Source organism: Mustelus asterias, chromosome 18 (genome assembly GCF_964213995.1).
Source record: "Mustelus asterias chromosome 18, sMusAst1.hap1.1, whole genome shotgun sequence".
Taxonomy (NCBI): domain Eukaryota; kingdom Metazoa; phylum Chordata; class Chondrichthyes; order Carcharhiniformes; family Triakidae; genus Mustelus; species Mustelus asterias.
This window is the reverse complement of record NC_135818.1, coordinates 38,281,475-38,308,972: the sequence shown is the minus strand read 5'-3', so window position 1 is coordinate 38,308,972 and position 27,498 is coordinate 38,281,475. Positions and strand designations below refer to the sequence as shown.

At 43.1% G+C, this 27,498-nt stretch overlaps 1 protein-coding gene across 1 annotated transcript in view; it reads right to left on the bottom strand.

The window, feature by feature from the left end:
- Positions 1–19,679, bottom strand: part of slc25a21 (solute carrier family 25 member 21) — a 615,256-nt gene extending 595,577 nt beyond the window's left edge. Inside the window, exons 1-2 of the mRNA XM_078233181.1 lie at positions 19,577–19,679; positions 19,401–19,475 (exon numbers count right to left, since the gene is read on the bottom strand). Of these exons, the coding sequence (XP_078089307.1) occupies positions 19,401–19,467 (67 nt within the window). The 5' untranslated portion in view covers positions 19,468–19,475; positions 19,577–19,679. The remainder of the gene's footprint in view (positions 1–19,400; positions 19,476–19,576) is intronic.
- Between the last annotated feature and the right edge of the window lie 7,819 nt (positions 19,680–27,498).

Genomic DNA, 27,498 nt, shown 5'->3' with positions numbered 1-27,498 from the left:
TAAAGTCAGTGGAATTCATTACCACAGGAAGTAGTTGATGCCAAAACGTTGAATGTATTCAAGAGGCAGCTAGATATAGCACTTGAGGCGAATGGGATCAAAGGTTTATGGGGAAAAAGCAGGATTAGGCTCTTGAGTTGGACGATCATCCATGAATGGCGGAGCAGGCTCGAAGGATCAAATGGCCTCCTCCTGCTCCTATCTTCTATGTTTCTACGTAAGGGGAATAAGAAAACAGATAAGCAGAGAAATCAAGGGCCAGATTCAATCAGAGCCACTGTGCGAAGTATAGGAATGGGACAAGTAATGTTAAAAAGACAAGCCTCAAGGCTTTGCGCAGTAATGTGCAGAGCATTCGCAATAAAATGGATGAATGAATCGCGCAATTAGATGTAAATGGCTATGATGTGGTCGGGATTATGGAGATATGGCTGCAGGGTGACAACAGATGGGAAATTAATATCTGGGGGGTATTCAGTATTCAGGGAGGACAGGCAAAAAGGAAAAAAAAAGTGGTGGAGATGCATTGCTGGTTAAAGTGGAAATTAAAACAAAGTGAGGAAAGATATTAGCTCCGACAATGTGGAATCTGTATGGGTAGAGCTGAAAAACACTAAGACAAAAAACATTAGTGGGGGTTGTGTGCAGACCCCCAAATTGTAGTGACGTTGGGAATGGCATTAAACAGGAAATTAGAAATGCAGTAAAGCAACATTCATAATTATGGGTGACTTTAATCTGCATATTAAGTTCTAGAGAGGTTGAGGAAAGGATTGCGGAGTCAATCCTGCTTAGGAGTGAAAGTAATAGGGCAATTGTTATGGGGGATTTTAACTTGACTAATATTGACTGGAATTGTTATAGCTCTAGCTCGTTAGAGGGGTCAGTTTTTGTTCAAAGCGTGCAGGAAGGTTTTTTGACTCAGTATGTAGACAGGCCAACTAGAGGTGAGGCTATATTGGATCTGGTGCTGGGAAATGAGCCAGACCAGGTGCTAGACTTGGAAGTTGGTGTGCATTTTGGTGATAGTGACCACAATTCGGTTACGTTCACCTTAGTGATGGAAAGGGATAGGCATGAACCTCGGGCCAATGGTTTTAGCTGGGGGAAGGGTAATTATGAGGCTATTAGGAGAGAATTAGGAAACATAGGTTGGACTAGGAGATTACAGGGACTGGGAACGTCCGACATGTGGAGTTTTTTCAAGGAGCAGCTACTGCGAGTCTGTGATAGGTATGTCCCTGTCAGGCAAGGAGGAATTGGTAGGGCTAGGGAACCGTGGTGCACCAAAAAAGTTTCTTTGTTGGTTAAAAAGAAAAAGGAGGCTTATGTTCGGATGAGACGTGAGCACTCGGGTAGTGCACTAGAAAGCTTTAGATTGGCTAAGAGGGAGTTGAAGAGCGAGCTTAGAAGGGCTAAAAGGGGACATGAGAAGACTTTGGCGGATAGGGTTAAAGAGAATCCTAAGGCGTTCTATAGGTATGTCAAGAACAGAAGGTTGGTTAGGGCAAGTTTAGGGCCAGTTATAGATGGCAGAGGGAAGTTATGTGTGGAACCGGAGGAGATTGGTGAAGCATTGAACCAATATTTCTCTTCGGTGTTCACGCAAGGGGACATGAATATAGCTGAGGAGGACACTGGGTTGCAAGGGAGTAGAATAGACAGTATTACAGTTGATAAGGAGGATGTGCAGGATATTCTGGAGGGTCTGAAAATAGATAAATCCCCTGGTCCGGATGGGATTTATCCAAGGATTCTCTGGGAGGCAAGAGAAGTGATTGCAGAGCCTCTGGCTCTGATCTTCAGGTCGTCGTTGGCCTCTGGTATATTACCAGAAAATTGGAGGTTAGCGAATGTTGTCCCATTGTTTAAGAAGGGGAACAGAGACTTCCCCGGGAATTATAGACCGGTGAGTCTCACTTCTGTTGTCGGCAAGATGTTGGAAAAAATTATAAGGGATAGGATTTATAGTTATTTGGAGAGTAATGAATTGATAGGTGATAGTCAGCATGGTTTTGTGGCAGGTAGGTCGTGCCTTACTAACCTTATTGAGTTTTTTGAGAAAGTGACCAAGGAGGTGGATGGGGGCAAGGCAGTGGACGTGGTATATATGGATTTTAGTAAGGCGTTTGATAAGGTTCACCATGGTAGGCTTCTGCAGAAAATGCAGATGTATGGGATTGGGGGTGATCTAGGAAATTGGATCAGGAATTGGCTAGCGGATAGGAAACAGAGGGTGGTGGTTGATAGTAAATATTCATCATGGAGTGCGGTTACAAGTGGTGTACCTCAGGGATCTGTTTTGGGGCCACTGCTGTTTGTAATATTTATTAATGATCTGGATGAGGGTATAGTTGGGTGGATTAGCAAATTTGCTGATGACACCAAAGTCGGTGGTGTGGTAGACAGTGAGGAAGGGTGTCGTAGTTTGCAGGAAGACTTAGACAGGTTGCAAAGTTGGGCCGAGAGGTGGCGGATGGAGTTTAATGCGGAGAAGTGTGAGGTAATTCACTTTGGTAGGAATAACAGATGTGTTGAGTATAGGGCTAACGGGAGGACTTTGAATAGTGTGGAGGAGCAGAGGGATCTAGGTGTATGTGTGCATAGATCCCTGAAAGTTGGGAATCAAGTAGATAAGGTTGTTAAGAAGGCATATGGTGTCTTGGCGTTTATTGGTAGGGGGATTGAATTTAGGAGTCGTAGCGTTATGTTGCAACTGTACACAACTCTGGTGCGGCCGCACTTGGAGTACTGTGTGCAGTTCTGGTCCCCACATTACAGGAAGGATGTGGAGGCTTTGGAGAGGGTGCAGAGGAGGTTTACCAGGATGTTGCCTGGTATGGAGGGGAGATCCTATGAGGAGAGGCTGAGGGATTTGGGATTGTTTTCGCTGGAAAGGCGGCGGCTAAGAGGGGATCTTATTGAAACATATAAGATGATTAGAGGTTTAGATAGGGTGGATAGTGATAGCCTTTTTCCTCTGATGGAGAAATCCAGCACGAGGGGGCATGGCTTTAAATTGAGGGGGGGTAGTTATAGAACCGATGTCAGGGGTAGGTTCTTTACCCAGAGGGTGGTGAGGGATTGGAATGCCCTGCCAGCATCAGTTGTAAATGCGCCTAGTTTGGGGGCGTTTAAGAGATCCGTAGATAGGTTCATGGACGAAAAGAAATTGGTTTAGGTTGGAGGGTCACAGTTTTTTTTTTTAACTGGTCGGTGCAACATCGTGGGCCGAAGGGCCTGTTCTGCGCTGTAATGTTCTATGTTCTATGTTCTATATAGATTGAACAAATCAAATTAGTCACAATATCGTAGAGATGGAATTCCTGGAGTGTATAGGGGATGGTTTTCTGGACCAATATGTTGAGGAACCAACTACAGAACAGGTCATCCTCGACTGGGTATTGTCTAATGAGGAAGGAATAATTGGTAATCTCGTTGAGAGACCTATTGGGGATGAGTGACCATAATATGATAGTGTTTCATCAAAGAATGATGGAGTTGATTCTGAGACCAGGGCCCTGAATCTTATTAAAGGAAACTAGGATTGTGTTATGTATGTTGGGACATGGTCCCTTTAAGGGAATGGGTCAGGTGACCCTGGGTGGGGAGTGATCTGCCTGGGAGGGTAGTTGTATTTTGGAGTGTGGAGCGAGTAAGATCTGCAACACCTGCGTTCCATGAAGTCTGTCTGTGGTGTGAGTCCTTGACGATACACCCCAGTAGTAGAGAATTTAACACTGGTGACGAAGGTTGGAGTGACTGACGGCTTGTAAAGTGAAAGATCGGGACCTTCACTGCAGACTGTCTGCTGAGAACCACAGTGCAGAGTGAAAAGAAAACCCCTTGGAGGACTGCAGAGTAAGAGCACGTCATGGGAAAAAGTGAATTAAACAGACCCAGGCGCTGTCACCAGTTCCAAGTCTGTCTCCAAGGTCGCGCTAGAATTGGTCACCGCAGGGCAACCGGAGGAATACTCAGTCATCGGGTGACAGGGAGGACCGAATGCTCGGGTGGAGGAAGTGCAGGAGCCAGCATGTGCAAAGGTTTCAGACCTAGGTTCAGGGACAGGAAAACTCCTGCCACCGGTATGGTGGGAAAATTTGGCACAACAGGCACGTTCGACAAAGCAGTCGAGTCGTGGACAACTTACATTGAACTGTTCAATATATTTATGATAGCGAATCGGGAGGTGGACGACCTGATTGTGCCAGTCTTTCTTAGCATGATAGGAAGACATTCAGCATTCGGAAACCGGCTGAGGTCTTTCCAGGAGTTGTGAACTGTATTGGTGGGGCATTTCGTGGCAAAACCATTGCTGATCGCAGAGCGTTTCTGTTTTTACAAGCGGACCAGTTGGAGGACGAGACCATCACCAAATTCGTGGCTACTCTCAAAAGCCTTGCAAGCACTGCCACTTGGAGGCTTTCAGGACATGTTACGGGACCAGTTTGTGCGTGGCCTCCAACAGGAAGCAATTCAACGAAGACTACTGGCAGAGTCGCAGGTGGAGTTTAAGGAGGTTTTTGAGATTGTGATCTCAATGGAATGGGTTGCCAGGGATGCGGCGCACTTAGGTGCTAGTGCAAAGGTGCACAAGTTGGCAGAGATGCCGAAGAGTAGGTCATGGCCCGAGGAATGCCACCATTGTGGCCGAGTAGGTCACACAGAGTCCAGTTCCTGGACGAGGGGAACTCAATGCTGGAACTGCAGAGCACCAGTGTCCCAGGAGCATGTGAAGTCAAAGTGATTGGGACCGAAACCCAGGAGGAAGTGGCAAGTGGCCAGTGTAGAAGACGACAAGGAGTCTGTGGGGTCTACGGATAAAACAGAGCAGTCTGAGAAGACAGAGTTTAAACTAAACATTTTCTCCCAAACTTATCTGCAGGGGGGGGTGGCCAAAGACTCAGAGCCGCCATTAGCCATCATTCAAAAAGGGTTATCCTGTTGCAAGTGACTGCCTTTTGGGATCATGTCGGCCTAGTTAGATTTCAAAGAGCAATGGACCAGATATTGAGGTGTCTCCCAAGGGTCAAATATTATCTGGACAACATGATAACGGGTTCCACAGATGAGGATCACTTGCGAAACTTAAAAAATACGTTGGAGACTGCAAGAGCATGGGCTGGAGATTACAAAAAAAAGAGAGATTTTCAAGGACTCTGTCGAATATTTAGGACACGTTATCGACGGTGAAGAGTTACACAAAGCACCGAAGAGGCTGGGGGCCATAATGAAGGAGCCAAGACTGGAAAATGTGTCCCAGTTCAGGTCCTTCCTGGGACTCAAACTAGTATGGCAAATTTGTGCCTGACCTGGTGACAGTGCTGAAACCACTGCATTAGTTACTGATGAAGGGACAGGTGTGGAAGTGGGCACCAGAGTGAGAAGGTTTACCAGGCAGTGAAGGCGGCATTGAAGGGGTCCTAGTTCATTTTAATTCCAAATGACTTCCTTAGCTGGCTTGTGATGCTTCACCATATGGCATGGGAGTGGTGCTTTCAAGTGATGGCAAATGGAGAAGACAGATACATTACACTTGAGTCTAGGTCACTCTCTAAAGCAGAAAAAAACTATGCACAAATAGAGAAGGAGGCACTAGGCATCATTTTTGGGGTTACCGAATTTCACCACTATCTGTATGGGCAGACAGTTTGTCTAACTGACGGACCACAGGCCGCTGACTAAGATTTGGGACCTCATTCAGGGATTCCATCTATGGCCACAGCTCGATTACAGAGGTGGATGTTGATATTATCAGGCCACTCAGATGAGATCCACTACCACCAGTCAGATCAACATGCAAATGCAGATGCTTTATCTAAGCTGCTGTTGCTTTGTAATAAGGAGGTCCCAGATGAGATTATCCAGATCATGTACTTTACACAAGGTGATAAGGTACCAATTACAACTGCTAAGGTGAAAAAGTCACTCGAAAGGATCCCATACTTAGTCAAGTGGTAGACCTCATCCACAAGGGAAGAACAAGCCAACAGAAGAATCTGGAACTAAAGCCATATCTAAGCCATCAGTGGGAATTGTGGTGCAGGACGGTTGTTTGTTGTGGGCTATGCAGATTGTCATTCCCCCTTCCTGGAGGAGAAAAGTGCTGGAGCAACTGCACTAAGGGCATCCAGGATTAGTGCAGATGAAAGAGTTGGCCGGCAGTTCAGTGTGGTGGCCAAAAGTCGATGTGAGAAAGAGGAGAAAGCGAGCTGTTGCATATCACGTTCCAAAATTCAGATGGCACCACCCACATCACTATTGCATTCATGGGAATGACCAAAGGGGCCTTGGGAACATGTCTATGTAGATTTTGCAGGGCTGGTTATGTTACTGGTGGCCATTGACGCACACTGGAAGTGGCCATAAGGGATATGTATGAAGTCGGCTACCACAGAAAAAAGACATGACGAGCTCAATGACAATGTTTGCTAGGTTTGGATATCCAGACCAGGCTGTAAGTGACAACGGACCACAGTTCATGTCATGGGACTTTGCAGAATTCATTGAACTGCATGAAATAATTTGTCATGTAAAGTCTGCGCTCTAGCACCCAGAGATGAATGGCTTCAAGGAGCATTTTATGCAGACTGTTAAACACTCCTTAGAAGCTCCATTGGTGGGGGGGGGGGGGGCAATTACATAAAATGTTTGACGTACTGGAGAAGAACCAAGAGGCACAGTTAGGCCGTCAAGCTAAACATGTCAAGATGAGGGCATTTCAGAAGGGCGAGTTGGTACTTACCAAGAACTACTCTTTGGGGGAGAAGTGGGTTCCAGCCACAATTGTAGCCAAGACAGGCCATTGTCTTATATGATAGAAATTCGGGACGAGTTACTTTGGCGATCGCGTGCAGACCAACAGCTTGAGGCCCCACATCGGGGGTACAAGACCCATCAACAACTTCAGAGGCATTCCAGACATCGCCAGTGACAGTACCAGGAGTGGGATACATTGAACCATCAGCCCCTCTTCTACAGAGGAAATTGGGGGGCCAGCACTGGCAACCAAAAGTGTATGGGAAGAGGGGTTACCAATGGTGGTTTCACCAAGGTCACAATCACCGAAGATAAACCAAAAGCAAGTATTGGTTCCCAGGAAGCAACCTCCACGGGACCGCTGTCCCCCCGACAGTTAAGGAAATTCATCATGTCTGCTACGACTCTCACCAATTTTTACAGATGCAGCCTAGAAAGCATCCTTTTTGGATGTATCACAGCTTGGTATGGCTCCTGCTCTGACCAAGACTGCAAGAAACTACAAAAGATAGTGATTGTAGCCCAATCCATCACACAAAGCAGCCTCCCATCCACTGACTCTGTCTACACTTCCTGCTGCCTCAGAAAAGCAGCCAGCATAATCAAGGACCCCATGCATCCCGGATATTCTGTCTTCCACCTTCTTCCATCAGGAAAAAGGTTCAAAAATCTGAGATCACTTACCAACCAACTCAAGAACAGCTTCTTTCCTGCTGCCATCAGACTTTTGAATGGACCTACCATATATTAAGCTGATCTTTCTCTATGCCCTCGCTGTGACTGTAACACTATATTCTGCACTCTCTCCTTTCCTTCTCCCTTAAGTATTCTATGAACAGTATGTTTTGTCTGTATAGCACGCAAGAAACAATACTTTTCACTGTATCCCAATACATGACAGCAGTAAATCAAATCAAAGATTGATCATTTCAATGATGTATGGATGGGTAAACAAAAGAAATGTATCATAATGTAAATAATAGTGCTTTCACCACAATTAGCAAAAAATTCTGTTAAAATGTGGTAGTTGTATGTAAATAGTTTTATTACTGTTGCTGTTATGGGGGAATTGTTGTTTAGAGGGGAGGAGTACTATGTATGTTGGGGCTTAGCCCCTTTCAGGGAATAGGTCCAGTGACCTTGAGCATGGAGTAATCTGCCCGGGAACAGCCCTGAGAGGACAGTTGTAGTTTGGAGCATGGAGTGAGTAAGACCTTCAATAAATACCTGCGGTGCGAGTCCTTGGGGATACACCCCAGTAGTAGAGAATTTCAGATTGTATGAGGCGCGAATTAGCTATAATGGATCTGGAAAGGTTACTTAAAAAGGGATGACAGTGGATAGGCAATGGCAAACAGTCAAAGAACGCATGGGTGAATTGCAACAACTGTTTATTCCACACAAAAACAGAAAATGTTGGAAAAACTCAGTAGGTCTGACAGCAACTTTAGAGAGTGAATAGAGCTAACGTTTGGAGTCAGGATGACCCTTCCTTTGTTTATTCCTATCTGCTGCAAAAGTAACATTGTGAAGGTGGCCAAACCATGGGTTACAAGGGAAATTAGAGATAGTACAGAATCCACGCAAGACACATACAAATTGGCCAGAAAAAACAACAGAACTGAGGATTGTGAGCAGTTTAGAATTCAGTAAAGGAGGTCAAATGTATTCATTTAGAAGGGGAGAATAGAGTATGAGTGTAATCTTGCAGGGAACACAAAAACTGACTGTAAAAGTTTCTATATACATGTGAAGGGAAAAATAATAAAGACGACAAATGTAGGTCTCTTGCAGTCAGAAACAGGGGAATTTACAATAGGTAACAAAGAAATGGCTAACCAACTAAAAACGTACTTGGGTTCTGTCTTCACAAAGGAGGACACAAATCACATACCAGAAACATTGGGGTTTAAGAGAGAGGGAAGAACTGAAGGAAATCAATATTGGTCGAGAAATGGTGTTGGGAAATTGATGGGATTGAAGGCCGATAAATCCCCAAGGTCTGTCTGATAAACTACATAGCAAGAAGTCTCACAACACCAGGTTAAAGCCCAACAGGTTTATTTGGTAGCAAAAGCCACTAGCTTTCGGAGCGCTGCTCCTTCATCAGGAACTGACGTATGAGGAGAGATTGAGTTAGGATTATATGTGCTGGAGTTCAGAAGAACAAGGGGGGAGTCTCCTGGAAATCTATAAAATACTAACAGGACAAGGTAGATGCAGGAAGAATGTTCCATGGTGTGGAATCTCCAGAATCATGGGTCAGTCCAAGGATTTTTATTTTTGATTAATTCTTGGAACATGGATGTCGCTGACTGGCCACTTACCTGATGAAGGAGCAGCACTCTGAAAGCTAGTGGCTTTTGCCACCAAATAAACCTGTTGGACTTTAACCTGGTGTTGTGAGACTTCTTACTATGTAGTTTACCCCAGTCCAACGCCGGCATCTCCACATCATGATAAACTACATCCCAGAGTACTTAAAGAAGTGGCTCTAGAAATAGTGGACGTATTGGTGGTCATCTTCTAATATTCTATAGACTCTGGAACAGTTCCTACAGATTGGAGGGTAGCTAATGTAACTGCACTATTTAGAAAGTGAGAGAGAGAGAAAACAGGGAATCATAGACCAGTCAGCCTGATATCAGTAGTGGGGAAAATTGTGAAGTCCATTATAAATATTTTATAGAAAAGCACTTGGAAGCCATGGTAGAATCGGACAGAGTCAGCATGGATTTACAAAAGGGAAATCATACTTGACAAACCTATTGGATACTTCAAGGATGTAACTAGTAGAGTTGATGAGGGGAGCTAGTGGTTTATTTGGACTTTGAGAAGGCTTTCAAAGTCCCACATAAGAGATTAGTGTGTAAAATTAAAGCACATGGGTGGGGCTAATGCATAATTCGCTTTGGTTGCAAAAAACAGGAAGATAGATTATCTAAATGGCTATAAATTAATGCAGGGGAATGTGTAATGAGACCTGGCTGTCCCCTTTACACCAGTTGCTGACAGCAAGCATGCAGGTGCAGCAGAGGCTATAAAGACAAATGGTATGCTTGCCTTCATAATAAAAGGATTTGAGTACAGGAGCAGGGATGTTCTGCTGCAATAATACAGGGCCAGGTGTGGCCACACCTAGAATATTGTGTGATGAAGTATGTTTTTGCTATAGAGGGAGTGCAGCGAAGGTTTAGCAGACCGATTTCTGGGATGCCGGAACTGACGTATGAGGAGAGATTGAGTTAGGATTATATGTGCTGGAGTTCAGAAGAACAAGAGGGGAGTCTCCTAGAACTCTATAAAATTCTAACAGGACAAGGTAGATGCAGGAAGGATGTTCCATGGTGTGGATCTCCAGAATCATGGGTCAGTCCAAGAATTTCTTTTTTGATTAATTCTTGGGTCATGGATGTCGCTGACGAGCCAGCATTTATTGCCCATCCCTAGTTGCCCAAGGGCAGTGGAGAGTCAACCACATTGCTGTGGCTCTGGAGGCATGTATAGACCAGACAAGGATGGCAGAGTTCCTTCTGTAAATGGGTTTTTCCCGGCAATTGACAACAATTTCATGGTCATCAGTAGATTCTTAATTCCAGATGTTTAAATTAAATTCAAGTCCATCATCTGCCATGGCGGGATTCGAACCCAGGTCCACAGAACATTAGTTGAGGTTCTGATTAATAGTATTAAATAGTGATAATACCACTAAGCCATTGCCTCCCTGAGATGAGGAGAAATTTCTTCACCCGGAGAGTGGTGAGCCTATGGAATTTGCTACCACAGTAAGCAGTTGAGGACAAAACATTGTATGTTTTCAAGAAGGAGATAGATACAGTTCCTGGAACAAAGCAGATCAAAGGATATGGGGGGGGGGGGGGGGGGGGGGGAGAGAGAGAGAGAGAGAGAGAGAGGGAGAGAGAAAGAAAGAGAGAGAGAGAGAGAGAGAGAGAGAGAAAGAAGAGAGCAGGGGGAAGACAGCAGGATCAGGCTATTGAAGTGGATGATCAAACATGAACATACTGAATGGTGCAGCAGGCTCAAAGGGCCTGCTCCTATTTTCTATAATTCTAGGAAGAGGATAAATTAAGTCTGGTTAACAAAGAAAGTGAAAAGTGAAAAAAGGCAGGAAACTGAAAGAAAAAGCAGAATAATGCGGCAAAGGTTAACGATAAATCAGAGGATTGGGAAAGTTTTAAAAACCAACAAGATGACCAAAAATATAAGGAGGGAGAAAATAAACTATGAGGGTAAACGAGCAAATAATATAAAAATGTACAGCTTCTTTAAGCGTATGAAACGGAAGAAACAAACCAAAGTGAACATAGGCTCTTTAGGGAATGATACTGGGGAAATAATAATGGGTTGGAAATAAGGGGCCCAGAAACAGAAGAAACATCAGGGTCCATGAATTTTCTGTCTGACCCTGCCCATGTGTGGAGATGGAGGATGTGGGGATAGCTTTTAATGAACACTTCGTTTTCATAAAAAGGAGGGACAATATTGCAATCAATATTAGATAGTCACAGGTGAGGTGCCTGAAGATTGGAGGATGGCAAATGTTGTGCCTTTGTTTAAAAAGGGCTGCAGGGAAAAGCCTGGGAACTACAGGCAGTGAGCCTCATATCTGTGGTGGGTAAGTTGTTAGAAGGTATTTTGAGAGACAGGATCTACAGGCATTAAGAGACGCAAGGACTGATTAGGGACAGTCAGCATAGCTTTGTGAGTGGAAAATCATGTCTCACAAATTTGATTGAGTTTTTGAAGGGATAATCAAGAAGGTAGATGATGGCAGTGCAATTGATGTTGTCTACATAGACTTTAGCAAGACCTTTGACAAGGTACCGCATGGTAGGTTGTTGCACGAGGTTAAATCTCACAGGATCCAGGGTGAGGTAGCTAAATGGATACAAAATTGGCTTAATAACAGAATGTGGAGATGCCGGCGTTGGACTGGGGTGAACACAGTAAGAGTTTTAACAACACCAGGTTAAAGTCCAACAGGTTTATTTGGTAGCAAATACCATAAGCTTTCGGAGCGCTGCTCCTTCGTCAGATGGTCATTTCCACTCCATCTGCCGAAGGAGCAGCGTTCCGAAAGCTTATGGTATTTGCTACCAAATAAACCTGTTGGACTTTAACCTGGTGTTGTTAAAACTCTTAATGACAGAAGCCAGAGAATGGTTGTAGAGGATTGGTTTTTTTTTTAAACTGGAGACCTGTGACCAGCGGTGTGCCTCAGGGGTCGGTGCTGGGTCCACTGTTATGTCTTTTAGATTAATGATTTGGATGAGAATATAGAGGGCATGGTTAGTAAGTTTGCAGATGACACCAAGATTGGTGGCATAGTGGACAGTGAAGAAAGTTATCTCCAATTGCAACGGGATCTTGATCAATTGGGCTGACAAATGGCAGATGGAGTTTAATATAGATAAATGCGAGGTGATGCATTTTGGTAGATTGAACCAGGGTAGGACTTACTCAGTTAATGGTAGGGCGCTGGGGAGAGTTACAGAACAAAGAAATCTAGGGGTAGCTCCTTGAAAGTGGAGTCACAGGTGGACAGAGTGTTGAAGAAAGCATTCAGCATGCTTGGTTTCATTGGTCAGAACATTGAATATAGGAGTTGGGATGTCTTGTTGAAGTTGTACAAGACATTGGTAAGGCCACACTTGGAATACTGTGTACAGTTCTGGTCACCTTATTATAGAAAGGATATTAAACTAGAAAGAGTGCAGAAAAGATTTACCAGGCCTTGACGGTTTGAGTTATAAGGAGAGGCTGGATATACTGGGACTTTTCTCTTTGGAGCGTAGGAGGCTGAGGGGGTGGTCTTTTGAGGTCTATAAAATAATGAGACACATAGATCAGCTAGTCAATACCTTTTCTCAAAGGTAGGGGAGTCTAAAACTAGAGGGCATAGGTTTAAGTTGAGAGGGGAGAGATACAAAAGGGTCCAGAGGAGCAATGTTTTCCACACAGAGGGTGGTAAGTGTCTGGAACAAGCTGCCAGAGGTAAGAGTAGAGGCGGGGACAATTTTGTCTTTTAAAAAAACATTTAGACAGTTCCATGAGTAAGATGGGTTTAGAGGGATATGGGCCAAATGCGGGCAATTGGGACGAGCTTAGGGGTTTAAAAAAAAAGGGCGGCATGGACAAGTTGGGCCAAAGGGCCTGTTTCCATGCTGTAAACCTTTCTGACTCTAACTGCTAGGTGGATGAGAAGGGAAATACTAACGGGTTCAACACCTTTGAAAGTAGATGAATCCCTAGGTCTGGATGAAATACTTCCTCAGCTGTTAAGAGAAGCAAGAAAATAAATAACAGAAGCCCTCTGTTCAGACAGCGTGCTGAGTTTGAAAATAATCCAAGAGTGACGTCACAAGAAAATGGTAAGCTGATTGTTTGGTGAGAAACTGATATTAGGGACAGTGTTTAAATATAAGCTAAAAGAAACCTTATTTATTGGGAAAAGTATTTATTATTTGCATTCAGGTTTGTTCTAATCGGTGTATAAATTTTACATTTAAGACATCTCAGGTGAGGACAGTCGAGTGGAATATGTGGCTTGTCACATGTGGGGAGTCTTGAACACCACCAGTGTTCGAGATGACCACATGTGCAGAAATTACTCCCAGCTGCAGAAACTGGAGCTCCAGGTTTTGGAATTTGAGTAGCGGCTGGAGACGCTGTGGTGCATCCACGAGTCTGAGTTATGTGGATAGCACGTTTAGAAAAATATTCGCGCCACAGCTCAAGGGACCAGAGGAAAGAAGGGAACTAGTGACCACCAGACAGTCCAGGAAGAACAGTGCAGAAGTCCCTTGGTCCCACTCAAATCAATAATCCATTTTGGAAGCTAGTACATTTGCAGATGACACCAAGATTGGTAGGGTGGTTAATAGTGAAGGAGAAGGTCATAGATGACAGCAAAATATAGATGGGTTGGTCAGATGAGCAGAGCAGTGGCAGATTTTATTTAACCCTGATAAGTGCAAGGTGATGCACTTTGAAAGAAGCAACAAGATAAGGGATATTTAATGAATGGCAGGATACTAGGAATCTCAGAACAACAAATGGATCTTGGGGTACTTATTCACAGTTTCCTAAAGGCAGCAGAGTAGGTGAATAGGGTAGTTGAGGCGGCGGATGGGATTGATCGTGGCATAAAGTAGAAGAGTAAGGAGGTTAGATTGGAACTGTACAGAACATTGGTTAGGCCACAGCTGGAGTATTGTGTGCAGTTCTTGTCACCTCACGATAGGAAGGATGTGATTGTGGCTCAAAGGGGTACAGAGGAGATTCACCAGGATATTACCTAGGATGGAGCATTTGAGCTATAAAAGGAGAGACTGGAAAGGCTTGGATTGTTTTCTTTAGAGCAGAGAAGGCTGAGGGGGTCATAATTGAGGTGTATAAGTTTATGAGGGGTATGGACAGGGTGAATGGGAAGCAGCTGTTCCCCTTGGTTGAGGGGTCAATCACTTGGGGCCATAGTGTTATGGTGGGGGGCAAGAGATTCAGAGAGGATTTGAGAAAAAAAAAATTCCCTCAGCGGATAGTGAGAATCATGAATGCACTGACAGGGAGGGTAGTGGAGGCTGGAAACCTTACATCCTTTATAAAGTATTTGGATAAACATTTGAAATATCATAACATTGAAGAATATGGGACAAATGCTGGAAAATGAGATTAGTGCGGCTTTAGTAGTAGTTATTATCGGTGCAGACTCGATGGGCTGAAGGGCCTTTTCTGCGCTGTGTGCCATTATAACTGACCTTAATTTTTCAACCATTCCGGTTATAGGTATAGTGCCAGCATATGGTGTAGCATAATTTTAAAAAAGGGAGAAACGTAGTGGTAGGAAAATTATTTAAAAATATTCTGAGTAACAAGGTAAACCAGGCATTGACCTAACCAATGACAAACTCAGCCCTGTCAACCCTGCAAAGTTCTCTTTACTAACATCTGGGGTTAGTACCAAAATTGAGACAGCTATCCTGCAGACCTGTCAAGCAACGGCCTAACATAGTCATACTCACAAAATTATATTTTACAGATAACGTCCCAGGCACTACCATCACCATCCCTGGTTTGTCCCACTGGAACAGTGGTATACAGTCAGGAGAGAGTTGCCCTGGGAGTCCTCAACATTGACTCCAGACCCCATGAAGTCTCATGGCATCAGGTCAACATGGGCAAGGAAGCCCCCTGCTAATTTCAATGGGCCGCAACTAACAAATCAGTACTCCTCTATGATGAACACCATTTGGTGGAAGGACTTAAGGTGACAAACTAGGTGGAGAACTTCAATATCCATCACTAAGAGTGGTTCGGTAGCACTACAACTGACTGACCTGCCAATTCCTAAAGGACTGACACCGAGTCAGAGTCTGCGACAGGAAACAACAAGCAAAACATACTTGACTTGATCCTCACCAACCTGCCTGTCAAAGTAGCATCTGTCCAAGACAGTATTGGTAGGAGTGACAACCTTGTGGAGACAAAGTCACGTCACACAAGTGCCAGATAATAAACATCTTCAACAAGAGACAATCTAACCATCACCCCTTGATACTCAATTGGCATTACCATTGCTGTATCCGACATCCTGGGGGTTACCATTGACCAGAAACTTAACTGGACGAGTCATATAAATACTGTGGTGACAAGAGCAGGTCAGCTCAGAGCCCTGTGGTGACAACTGACATCCTGATTCCTCAAAGCCTGTCCACAAGTCAGGAGTGTAATGGAATACTCTCCACTTGCCTGGATGAGTGCAGCTCCAACAACACTCAGGTCAAAGCAACCCGCTTGAACCTGTCCAGAAACATTAAATCCCTCAAAGTGGCAGGGTGCAAAAACTCACCAAGGCTCCTTAGTCAGCACCTTCTAACCCACAACTGCTACCTTCTAGAAGAAGGGAAGGAGATGCATGGGAACACCACCATCTGGAAGTTCTCAGAAAATCAGAAAAACGCTCGGTGCTAAGAGATGGAATTGAGGGTTATAGGATTGGAAGGGAACAGAGGAGTTCAGAATGCACAATTGCATTCCTGAACACCATAACTCACTGAATAGAGCAATTTCTTCTCATCTTGCCTCCGATTCTTAAATTACCTTAATCCAATGTCCACTGGTTAATGGCCTTTCTGCCATTGAAAACAGTCTTATTATTTACTCGACATAAAATATTCATGGTTTTGAACACTTCTATCAAATATCCACTTTACCTTCTGTCTTCTAAGGAGAACAAAGCCAGCTTCTCTAGCTCTCCATGTAACTGAAATCCCTCATCTCAGGTACCATTTTTTTCTAAAGCTCCTCAAGGACCTTATTCAAGCCCTTGACACCTTTCAAAATATAGTTCATAAAAACAAAACAAAATACGCTAGTTAAGGCTTAACCAATGGAAGGTTCCAAATAACTTCCTTGCTTGCTTCTCTACTCTCTGGGCTATAATTTGACTTCTGAGGTATGTAGCACACATGGGAGATGTGCCGGTCTGCCTTGATTAAAAAGTACCCCAATACACTCAATTTTTACTTTGGGAGATGCAGGTGTGGGATAGATTTGGACCCACCCATCCCAGGAACAGAACAGGGTAGCCCTGGGGGGTAGGCAAGAACCAAGGCAGCTGGTTAGAAGGCCCACCATGGTTCGCTGGGACTATTTCCCAGTTGTTTCAGAAGCTCTTAGGACCTTTCATGGAGGGAAATTTAGGGAAGATAGGAAGGCAGTGTTGTGTTTCTATAATATGAAAAGAACTACAGCATCTTATGTTCAAAGTTTTATCCTTGATATTTTTAAAAATTGACACTACCCATAGCCCTCATATCCTCGATGTGAATTGATGCCCCCTACCCACAGCCCCTCATATTCCTATGCCACATCCATTGCCAGTCAGCCAATATAAACCATGGGCAAATCTCAGGCGCCACGTGGAGATGAAAGAAATCTAATAATCTATTAGTTTCCACATTAAAAAAAAACATTCATAAAGTCCATTCAAAACTTTTAAATCTCAAGTGGTTAATCTAATTCAAAAATATCAATTTGGACCTCACAAAGGTGGCAAATCCTTTAATAGCCTCTTTCAACTGTCAGAGTCAGAGGTTTGTAGCATGGAAACTGGCCCTTTGGCCCAACTTATCGATAGAAGTCTTCTTCACTTGAAGGATTTGATGCTTCCTTTCTGCTGTAAATATTCATTCATCCTCTGAATGAGCGGCTCAGCGGCAAGCACTGCTGCCTCACATCGCCAGCGATGGGTTCGATTCCAACCTTGAGTGACTGTATGGAATTTGCATGTTCCATCCATGTCTGCGTGGGATTCCTCCGGGTGCTCCGGTTTCCTCCCATGGTCCAAAGATGTGCAGGTTAGGTGGATTGGCCATGCTAGATTGTCCCTTAGTGTCCCAAGATGTGAAGAGTAGGGGAATTAGTGAGGTAAATATGTGGGGTTACTGGGATAAGGCAGCAGGGGGGGGGGGGGGGGGGGGGGGGGGGGAGAAGAGGTGGGTGAGCCTGGGCAAGATGCTCTGTCAGAGAATCGATGCAGAACTGATGGGCTGAATGACCTCTTTCCGCACTGTAGGGAATCTTTGATTCTGTACATCTTTTGTTTCTCCAATTTTTCATTAATGGCTCTCGTACTGCATTAGTCATTTAATCATTTTCTGACCTCCAAGTAATCAAACTTTTTTCCCCACTTTTCCTGTACCCTTTCTCCAAGCCAGGACCTGCTTATTAGCAGTTCAAGTTCGAGTTCTAACAAAGACATCAAACCTAAACTGTAACCATATGCTTCTCTCTCAACATGTGATGCCAATAGTGTTCAGAGCTTTCTTTTCTCTTTCACGAGATGTTGACATTGCTCGCAAGGCCAATATTTATTGCCTATTCCTAATTGCCCTTGAACTGAATGGCTTTCTAGGCCATTTCAGAGGGCAGTTCAGAGTCAGATGTAAACCAGACTAGGGGAGGATGGCAAATTTCTTCCCTGAAGTACAATTATGAACCAGATGGGTTTTTATGACAAGAGCTTCATGGTCATGATTACCGAGATTGAGATTAGCTTTCGAATTCCTGATTTATGAATTAAATTTAAATTCCACCAGCTGCCATGGTGGGTTTTGAACCCTGGTTCCTGGAACATTAGACTGGCCCTCTAGATTACTAGCCTGATGACATTACCACAACACCATCATCTGTCCCTATATTATTCTTGGGGAAAATTACTTTATTGCTGGCTTTGTGACAAACATTTTATTGCAAATGCCAAACACTGCACCTTTAGAACTTGAGACATATTATCATTTTTGACTTTTACACCTTCCCTTCATGTCAACTGATAGAGCAAGTAAATAATTTGCATGCCTTCAGAACTCAGCCAATGAAGCTTTGGACAACAATTAGAACCTGCTCAAAAGTAACTCACTATCCAATTTCATTTGCTTACCCACCTTCTGTCCATCTCAACTTCATAATTAACTATTTCATTCCAAAGTATTTTGACTTTTGAAACTCAACTACTAAAAGCCGAAAAGCTTAAAATGCTTTTTGAGTTTACAATCTGAACTGCTGTACTGTTTTTAGTCCAACTACCTGATTTTTGCAAAAAGGTGTATCTAATACATGCATCTCATACATGAACCTTTCAGGTCAATGTCATTTATACTTTTGTTTTGGATTAATCTTCCACAACTTTAAAACTGTCAGGATAAAAAATAGCTAAATGTATCCAACCTATGAAAAACACGTTCATTCTATTTCATTTTTGAATCTTTTTTTCCCAATAAGGATCCCTTTGACTGGTGCTAGATTTAAACTAATGCTAGAAAAAAGGTGAAATCCATTCCACACAGATCACCACTAGATCTTTTGGTCACCTTTTTCAAATTCAATGGCAAACCCATCACTTTGCCACTGTCTGCAAAATCCAGACCAACGCACCAATTCAACACAGGTCAGAGATACTGGCAAAGTAAATGAGATTGCAAACCTTTTGGGTCACTTTCCTCCACAACAGGAAACACGTTTTTGCATTCCAACAGTGAAATTAGTATTTCCCCAACAACTGAAAAATATTCACGTTCAGAAAACCATTCCCCAATTCTGCAAACTCAAGTTCTACAAAAATAAACACGCCCATGAAACCTGAATTAGGTTGTTATAATTCTGGGCGTAGATCGTATTCCTAGTAACCCTGGGAATAGTCTGATTGATGGATGGGCGCCATCAGTGTTGAGTTCCTGAATCGCGGAACTGAAACAGATCTCCCCAGTTATCGAGTAAGAGCAGTTTCCAGGTTGCCCGACACGTGTGCACGATGGACCTTTGCGCTTGTCATACACTTTGTGTTCTTGGCATGCGGTGACACTGGCAAAACAATATCTTTGTTTATTCCTAGTTGCCTTGAGGGAATTTAGAGTCAACCATTACTCCCCGACCTCTATTCAACAAAGTTCAAACCGGTTTAGAAGCACAGATGGAAGCCATTGATTCCGCTGTCGACCAACTCACATATGCTAAAACGTTACGTATTTAAATATCTTTACATGGAAAGAATTTCTCCGTCTATTCACTCCAAAATGAACACTGTATCTGTGTGTTTTTAAGTAATAGTCCTGACTCACCCGCAGACCCTCCAGCGACTGTTTGATGAGCGACTTCTCGCAACAAACTCTGGCTTTTCGCCGTCATTTTCCTCTCTGGAACAAAGTAATATCGCCATTAACCCTGTTGTTAAATAATGCTATGTTGTATATAAATAAAAATACATAAATAACTTGGGTTTCATGACCATGCTAACCTGTTAGTCTTTTAAAATAGGCAAAGTTAAAAAAACACAGGCAACAACTCGCAGCTACTTAACAGTGAAACGATACTGGGCAAACCATGAGATCAGCATGGGCGGGGACTGTCGAGCTTGGGAGGGACAGAGACAACACATGAAATCAAATTGGGAAAGGGATAAAGAACCTGCGAGGGACAGCAGGAGCGAGGTGCGACATAAACAAGTGAAGGCCAGCAAGGGTGAAAGGATAGTTGATGAAATTACACAAGGGAGACATACAGACAAATCAGGAGTAAGCCACTCAACTCTTCGAGCCTGGTCCACCATTCATTGGGATTATGGCTCATCTAGTTGTAACCTCAACGTCATATTCCCCACAGCAAATGTAGTATCACTAATGTTCTGTACAACAGAAGCACAATGTCCTTACTTTTGTATTCAATCTCTGTCACGATAAATAACATTCTATTAGCTTTCCTAATTACTTGCTGTGTTATATACAAACCTTTTGTGATTAATGCACGAGGAACCCAAGATCCCTCTACATCTCAGAGCTCAGCAATCTCTCATATTTAAGTAGCATGCTTCTTTTTTATTTTCCTGCCAAAAAGGACAATTTCACATTACACTTCATTTACCAGGACTTTTCCCAAATGCAAACCAACTGCAGATTGTGTTATCACATTGCAGAAGTTGTAAGCATGACCATGAGTTTCGAGTTGTTGGTCATTTTAATTGTGAACTTCACTCCCACTCTCACCTAATGAAGCCCAACTGAAGCTTGGAACATAGTACCCATGGGTGCCAAATTGGGACAGCTGTTAATGGACTAGTCAAGGAACAGTCTGACATAGTCATACTCATTAAAACAAACCTACAGTTAATGTCCCAGACACCTCAATTATTATGGGACAGAACGTACCCACAAGTAGTTGCAGTACAGTGGTTTGCAGTCAGGAGGGAGTTCTCAATGTTGACTCTGCACTCCACAAAGTCTAATGGCATCAAGTCAAATGTGGGTAAGAAACCTCCTGCTAATTATCCCCTAACGCCTCCCCTCAGTTGATGAATTAATACTCCTCCATGTTGAACACTATTACAACCAGTCACCAGGTGAATATCTTCAAATTTGTTGACCCGGCTGAGATCCTTCAATTTGTTACCATCAGGCTGGTATGCCCCCAAATTGTTCCACCTTGAGTGAGGAGGGATTAACCAGCTCCCCTATTTTATTCAAACCTCTCTGCTGGTTTCAACAAGAAATCTAAAAGGATCCCTTGCTCCGTGGATACATTTTCCCAGTCCCAATATTTGTGTTATAAAAAGAACCAAATTAACCAGGTTTTCTTCAGTTAAAGGTGAAGTGAGTTTATTAACTAATAAAGGCAAGAAAATGATAAAATACATGCATATACATTCATACAAATTAGAAATGAGAATTGAGTCCAACGTAAGTTAATTAAAAGGTATACAAAACAGTTTTTGACTCGTGAGGAGTAGATGACTAAGCATTAAAGCTGTTGCAATTCAAGATCCAGTAGCACTGACTTGAGTAAGCAAAGAATTGGTTTCCAGATCCCAGTGTTCTGCAGTTTGGCGGAGAAGCTTCCTTGTTTCCGTTTCAGCTGTGATCTTGGCTGACTTGGCTGACTTCAACCATTAGAGAGAGAGAAGGAGATATAACTACAGGGATGTTGCTGCTGGCTGGCTTTTTGCTTCAAGTGTCACACATGTTCCAACACCCCAGCAGTGATTCACATATACACAGGCTTGGGGTAGATTCGATCACAGTCTTTATATAATCCTGGAAGATGAAATGCACAAATTCATCTGTATATTATGCACAGGATATCACTTGATGAGATGATACTTATCTCCACCAGAGCTGGCAATTACTTTCCAAATGCTTTAGAAAAATCTGTCTGAAAACAAGGTGGGGTTCCATTGTCCCTTAGAATATCACCTACCAGCAATTCATCTCATGACTGATTTGACATCGTCAGCCATCTTTGCCTTGTATGTCCTTTTTTTAAACTCACAGATCCTATTTGAAGTTGAATATTTCCAGACACAATTCAGTGTTTTTCCTTCATAATTGAAAGAAGTACTGAGGGTAGCAAATGCACAGAATATCTTAACAGCTTAATTGTCCATCAGCAAGAATGCCTCAGCATCAATACTGACTGAACTGGCCCAATCCTGAAAGACATTCCTACTAGACTGGTCCTATGACAGGTGGAGAGAGAACCAAAAAGAGGGAGAAACCTACCCAAGGCTTACTCACCAATCTACCTGTCATAGACGCATTTGTCCATGATAGCATTTGTAGGAGGTACTGACCTTCTTGCTCCCCCCTTGTACGGTCCACGGCACCTAGTCCCTGCTCTTGGGGACCTGTAGTAATCTGCACCCGGGTGACTTCCAGCTGCAGGAGATGGGAGCATACTGCGAGGCTGCTGCATTCAAACTTAATCTCACAAATGAGATTGAAATGAATGCAAATGAGTAGTGTGATCAGGTTCTTTTTGGGTGAGATCCTGATCATGCCAGCTAGAGAGGGCTGGGAGATTCACAATTGGTTTAACACCCAGCGTGAATCCCGTTTTGGGCCACATGCCAAATTCACCAGCCTAATGGGATTTCTGCCTGGAGCGAATGAGAAAATCACCCCCATTTTCTCAAATCAGTTTTAATCACGATTGGTGAATTAACACTTCCAAGGCCCACACAGTCTGGTTTGGATAGGGATGGTCATTGTGGTTTAAGGGGAAATTAATACCTCCCTTTTGGGAAGCATGGAACATGGAGACAGGCAGTCTGGAAACTCCAAAATCCTTAGGTTTTGGCCCGTCCTTAAACAATGACATAAGTCCCCAAATGGGCTGTGAGGCACCCTCATCCACTTCCATATTTAATTGGATAGTCATTGGAGACTTGCTACTTTCTGTAGTCCAAATGTCAAAAGTCACTTGATTTTCATCTCTGCTTATTTTTATCCAAGTTTTAAATGAATAAAAGGCCATTTCAGAATCCTCTATATGAGCTCAGTCCATATGAACATGATATGCCTTTATTGGGAAATGACAGTTGACTTATTGCAAATGCTGTACCAAATCCTGCATTCGTTTTTTATTTATGTTCATTAATACAAAGGATGTAGCCTGAAAAATATGAATTCTTTGATGATCGAGAACAGGGGTACCCAAACTGGGTTCTGCAAATAGGGGTTCTGTGGCAGGCCAGGCTGATTGAGACAATTTGAATAATGTTCAAATTTGCTTGTACAATCAGAGGCTGGCTTCTCCAGGGAGCTGGACCTCGGAGAGGCAGTGGGCAGGGTAGCCAGGACTCAGACAAAGGTGAGTGTGTGAGAGAGATGAGCATTTTTTGAGAGATGTGTGTGTGTGTGTGTGTGTATGACATGAGTATACTTATGAGATGAGTGCGTGAAAGAGATGAGCGTGTCTGTGTGTGAGAGATGAAAGTGAGTGATTGTATGTGGGCAAGATGAGAGGGTGTGCATGATGAGTGTGCGTGTTGTGTGTGCGAGATGAGAATGTGTGTATGCAAGATGAGAGTGTGTGTTGTGTGTTGCGAAAGATGAGAATGTGTGTGTTGTGTGTGTGCAAGATGAGAGTGTGTGATGTGTGAGATGAGAATGTGTGTGTTGTGTATGAGAGATGGCAGTGTATGTGTGCAAGGTGAGAATGTGTGTGTGCAAGATGAGAGTGTGTTTGCAAGATGGAAATGTTTGCGAGATGAGAATGTGTATGTGTGAGATGAGAGTGTGTTTGTGCAAGCTGAGAAGAAAATCATAGATCATCAGCAGCTTGCCTGATGAATCACAGCCTTCCCAGAGACGTTCAAGAAACGGAATCAACCAAAACTTCTTGTGGGCTGCATAAGATTTATAAACAATTTTCATCAGCAAGTTCCTTAGGCAACACCTTCCAACCCCACAACCACAATGAAGGTCAAGGGCAGCAGATTCCTGAGAACACCACAAACTGGATGTTCCGTTCGAAGTCCCACACCATCCTGACTTGGAAATATAGCACTGTTCCTTTCCTTCATGGTAATTGGGTCACAATCCTGGAATTCCCTCTCTAACAGCATAGCGGGTGTACCAACACCTCGGGGACTATAGCAGTTCAAGAAGGTAGCTCACCACCACCTTCTCAAGGGCAACTAGGGATGGGCAATAAATGCTGGCCAACCAGTAATACCCAGATCCAGTAAATGATAAAAAAGCTACTGTCTAACATTTTCACCCATTAAAGCTGCTGCTTCTCTTCCTCCATCAAAAGAAATGAAGCAAAACAGCATCCATGATAAAACAGTTGACCAAGTAGTATGTTGTTGAGTGAACCTTCTTACTCTACCAATAACAATTGTCTTGAGATCCTAATCATGCCACAGGATCTCAACCTGCAATTATTAATGAGGCGTCTTCTGCATTGTATGGTTCTATGATTCTATGAAGTGAAACATAACAAACTTGACAGCTCAGATAATCTATCTGCTTGGGCAGAATTGAGTTGGATGAACCTTATAACGGGGAGGGAAGGGAAACCAACAAACACAGGTGGTATTATTTAATCTATTTCCCTATTGATGAGTACACCTTTGTAGCACTTCAATTCTATTCCTTCCATATAAATAATTACAGTGAGCCATGAATTACAGTTGTTCAAACCCCTTACGCTTGCTGGGTGATACTTTTGAGTTAACACACATTTTGGGACCTCTTGTGAAATTTAAGATTGGTGTTAGTTAAAACTACCTCATCTCGGCCCTGAACCTTCCTGCTCTCTTGGTGATGAATTGCAGCCTAGTCTGTTTGTCTTTCTCTAGCTTTGTTTTTTAAGTGAAAAGGCAAAAAAGGCACTTTTTAATGGTCATTTTTATTAATTATTTTTGAAAAAATATCAATTTATGACATTAACATTGAATTTTTTTGTTCATCAAGTTGATTATGTTTTCTTCATACCTTAATCTTTTTTTGCAATGTATATTTAATGTTGTTTCAAATGAGATCTCAGGCAGCTGCTGCAAGGTAGAAACCTGAAAAGGGGAATGAAAGGCTCACAAAGTCTGATTGTTTATTGGAGGGCTGGCAAAACGGGTTATTTTTCCTCCAATCGAACTGGGAAGTGTTAGAAATGCTCAGCATGTCTGGCCACATATGTGCAAAGAGGAAGGAAGGTCAGTGACCCTTCATCAGAACTTGTACAGATTTTGGACTTGAAGCATTGACTCTGTTTCTCTCTCGACAGATGTTGCTCAGTATTTCCAGCAGTTTCTGTTTATATTTCAGACTTCCAGCATCTGCAGTAGTTTGCTCTCCAATTACATGCTCCAGACCAGTCATTTGTAAGTGTGCTAAGAACAAAGAGCAAAGAAAATTACAGCACAGGAACAGGCCCTTCGGCCCTCAAGCCTGCACCGACCATGCTGCCTGACTTAACATATGACTTCTTTGACTTAACCCCCTACCCTTCCAGGAACCATATCCCTCTATTCCCATTGCATTCATGTACTTGTCAAGACTCCCCTTAAAAGTCACTACCGTATCCGCTTCCACTACCTCCCCCGGCAACGAGTTCCAGGCACCCACCACTCTCTGTGTAAAAATTCTGCCTCGTACATCTCTTTTAAAACTTGCCCCTCGCACCTTAAACCTATGCCCCCTAGTAATTGACTCTTCCACCCTGGGAAAAAGCTTCTGACTATCCACTCTGTCCATGCCCCTCATAATCTTGTAGACTTCTATCAGGTCTCCCCTCAACCTCCGTCGCTCCAGTGAGAACAAACCAAGTTTCTCCAACCTCTCCTCATAGCTAATGCCCTCCATACCAGGCAACATCCTGGTAAATCTTTTCTGTACCCTCTCCAAAGCCTCCACATCCTTCTGGTAGTCTGGCGACCAGAATTGAACACTATATTCCAAGTGCGGCCTCACTGAGGTTCTATAAAGCGTCAACATGACTTGCCAATTTTTAAACTCAATACCCCGGCCGATGAAGGCAAGCATGCCGTATGCCATCTTGACTACCTTCTCCACCTGCGTTGCCACTTTCAGTGACCTGTGTACCTGTACACCCAATCCCTTTGCCTATCAATACTCCTAAGGGTTCTGCCATTTACTGTATATTTCCTATCTGTATTAGACCTTCCAAAATGCATTACCTCACATTTGTCCGGATTAAACTCCATCTGCCATCTCTCCGCCCAAGTCTCCAACCGATCCATATCCTGCTGTATCCTTTCATGGTCCTCATCGCTATCCGCAAATCCACCAACCTTTGTGTCATCCGCAAACTTACTAATCAATCCAGTTACATTTTCCTCCAAATCATTTACATATATTACAAACAGCAAAGGTCCCAGCACTGATCCCTGAGGAACACCACTTGTTTTGTGGAGATGCCGGCGTTGGACTGGGGTAAACACAGTAAGAAGTTTAACAACACCAGGTTAAAGTCCAACAGGTTTATTTGGTAGCAAAAGCCACACAAGCTTTCGGAGCTCTAAGCCCCTTCTTCAGGTGAGTGACACCACTTGTCACAGCCCTCCATTCAGAAACACACCCTTCCACTGCTACCCTCAGTCTTCTTTGACTGACATGGAGATGCCGACGTTGGACTGGGGTGAACACAGTAAGAGTTTTAACAACACCAGGTTAAAGTCCAACCTTTGTGTTGTCCGCAAACTTACAAATCAATCCAGTTACATTTTCCTCCAAATCATTTATATATATTACAAACAGCAAACTTACTAATACAAACTTACTATATATATAGAAGTATATTTATTAGTATATATTTATATATATTACAAACTGAGCCAGTTTTGTATCCACCTTGCCAGCTCACCTCTGATCCCATGCAACTTCACCTTCTGCACCAGTCTGCCATGAGGGACCTTGTCAAAGGCCTTACTGAAGTCCATGTAGACAACATCCACTGCCCTACCCTCGTCAAACATCTTCGTCACTTCCTAGGTTTCAATTTAAATGAGAAAATATTTATCACTCAATGCAAAGTGTAAATTTTCTTGGTTGGCCAAGGGTTTATGCCATTTTTAAATTTAGAAGTGAATCTAGGAGTCATATGCCAATAGAATGTGTCACTGTTAATTCAAGATATTTTAAATATCTTTTAATATATTTAAAGATATATAATATCTTATTATATACAATAAGATATTATATTATCTTACAATATAGCACCATTGGTTCCAGTGCTTGTGAAGTTCTTGCATGTTGCGGTCAGGATATTACATAGGGCCAGGTTCAAAGAAGCAGAACTGTTTGCATATATGAACAAATATGAATTAAATGCATGTAATTCTCTAACAAAGCATGGTTGTAAAATGCATCATACTTAAACCTTAGCTTTCAATGGGCTTTAGAAATAGAGATATAGGCCATGATTGGTTAGGATTGTATCAGCTGGAGTTCAGAAGAAGCGCGGGGGGGGGGGGGGTTGGTGTGGATCTCATAGAAATCAATAAAATGAAGAAGATAGTCATCGACTTCAAGAACCGTAGTGGAGGACATGCCCCTGCCTACATCAACAGGAATGAAGTGGAAATGGTCAAGAGCTTCAAGTTTCTAGGTGTTCCGATCACTAACAATCTGTCCCGGTCCATCCACACTGGCCTATAGTTAAGAAAGCCCACCAACGCCTTTACTTTCCAGGAGACTAAGGAAATTCGGCATGTTTGCTACGACTTACACCAACTTTTACAGATACACCTTAGAAAGCATCCTTTCTGGTTGTATCACAGCTTGGTATGGCTCCTGCTCTGATCAAAACTGCAAGAAATTACAAAGAATTGTGAATGTAGCCCAGTCCATCACGCACAACAGCCTCCCATCCATTGACTCTGTCTATACTTCCTGCTGCCTCAGAAAAGCAGCCAGCATAATCAAG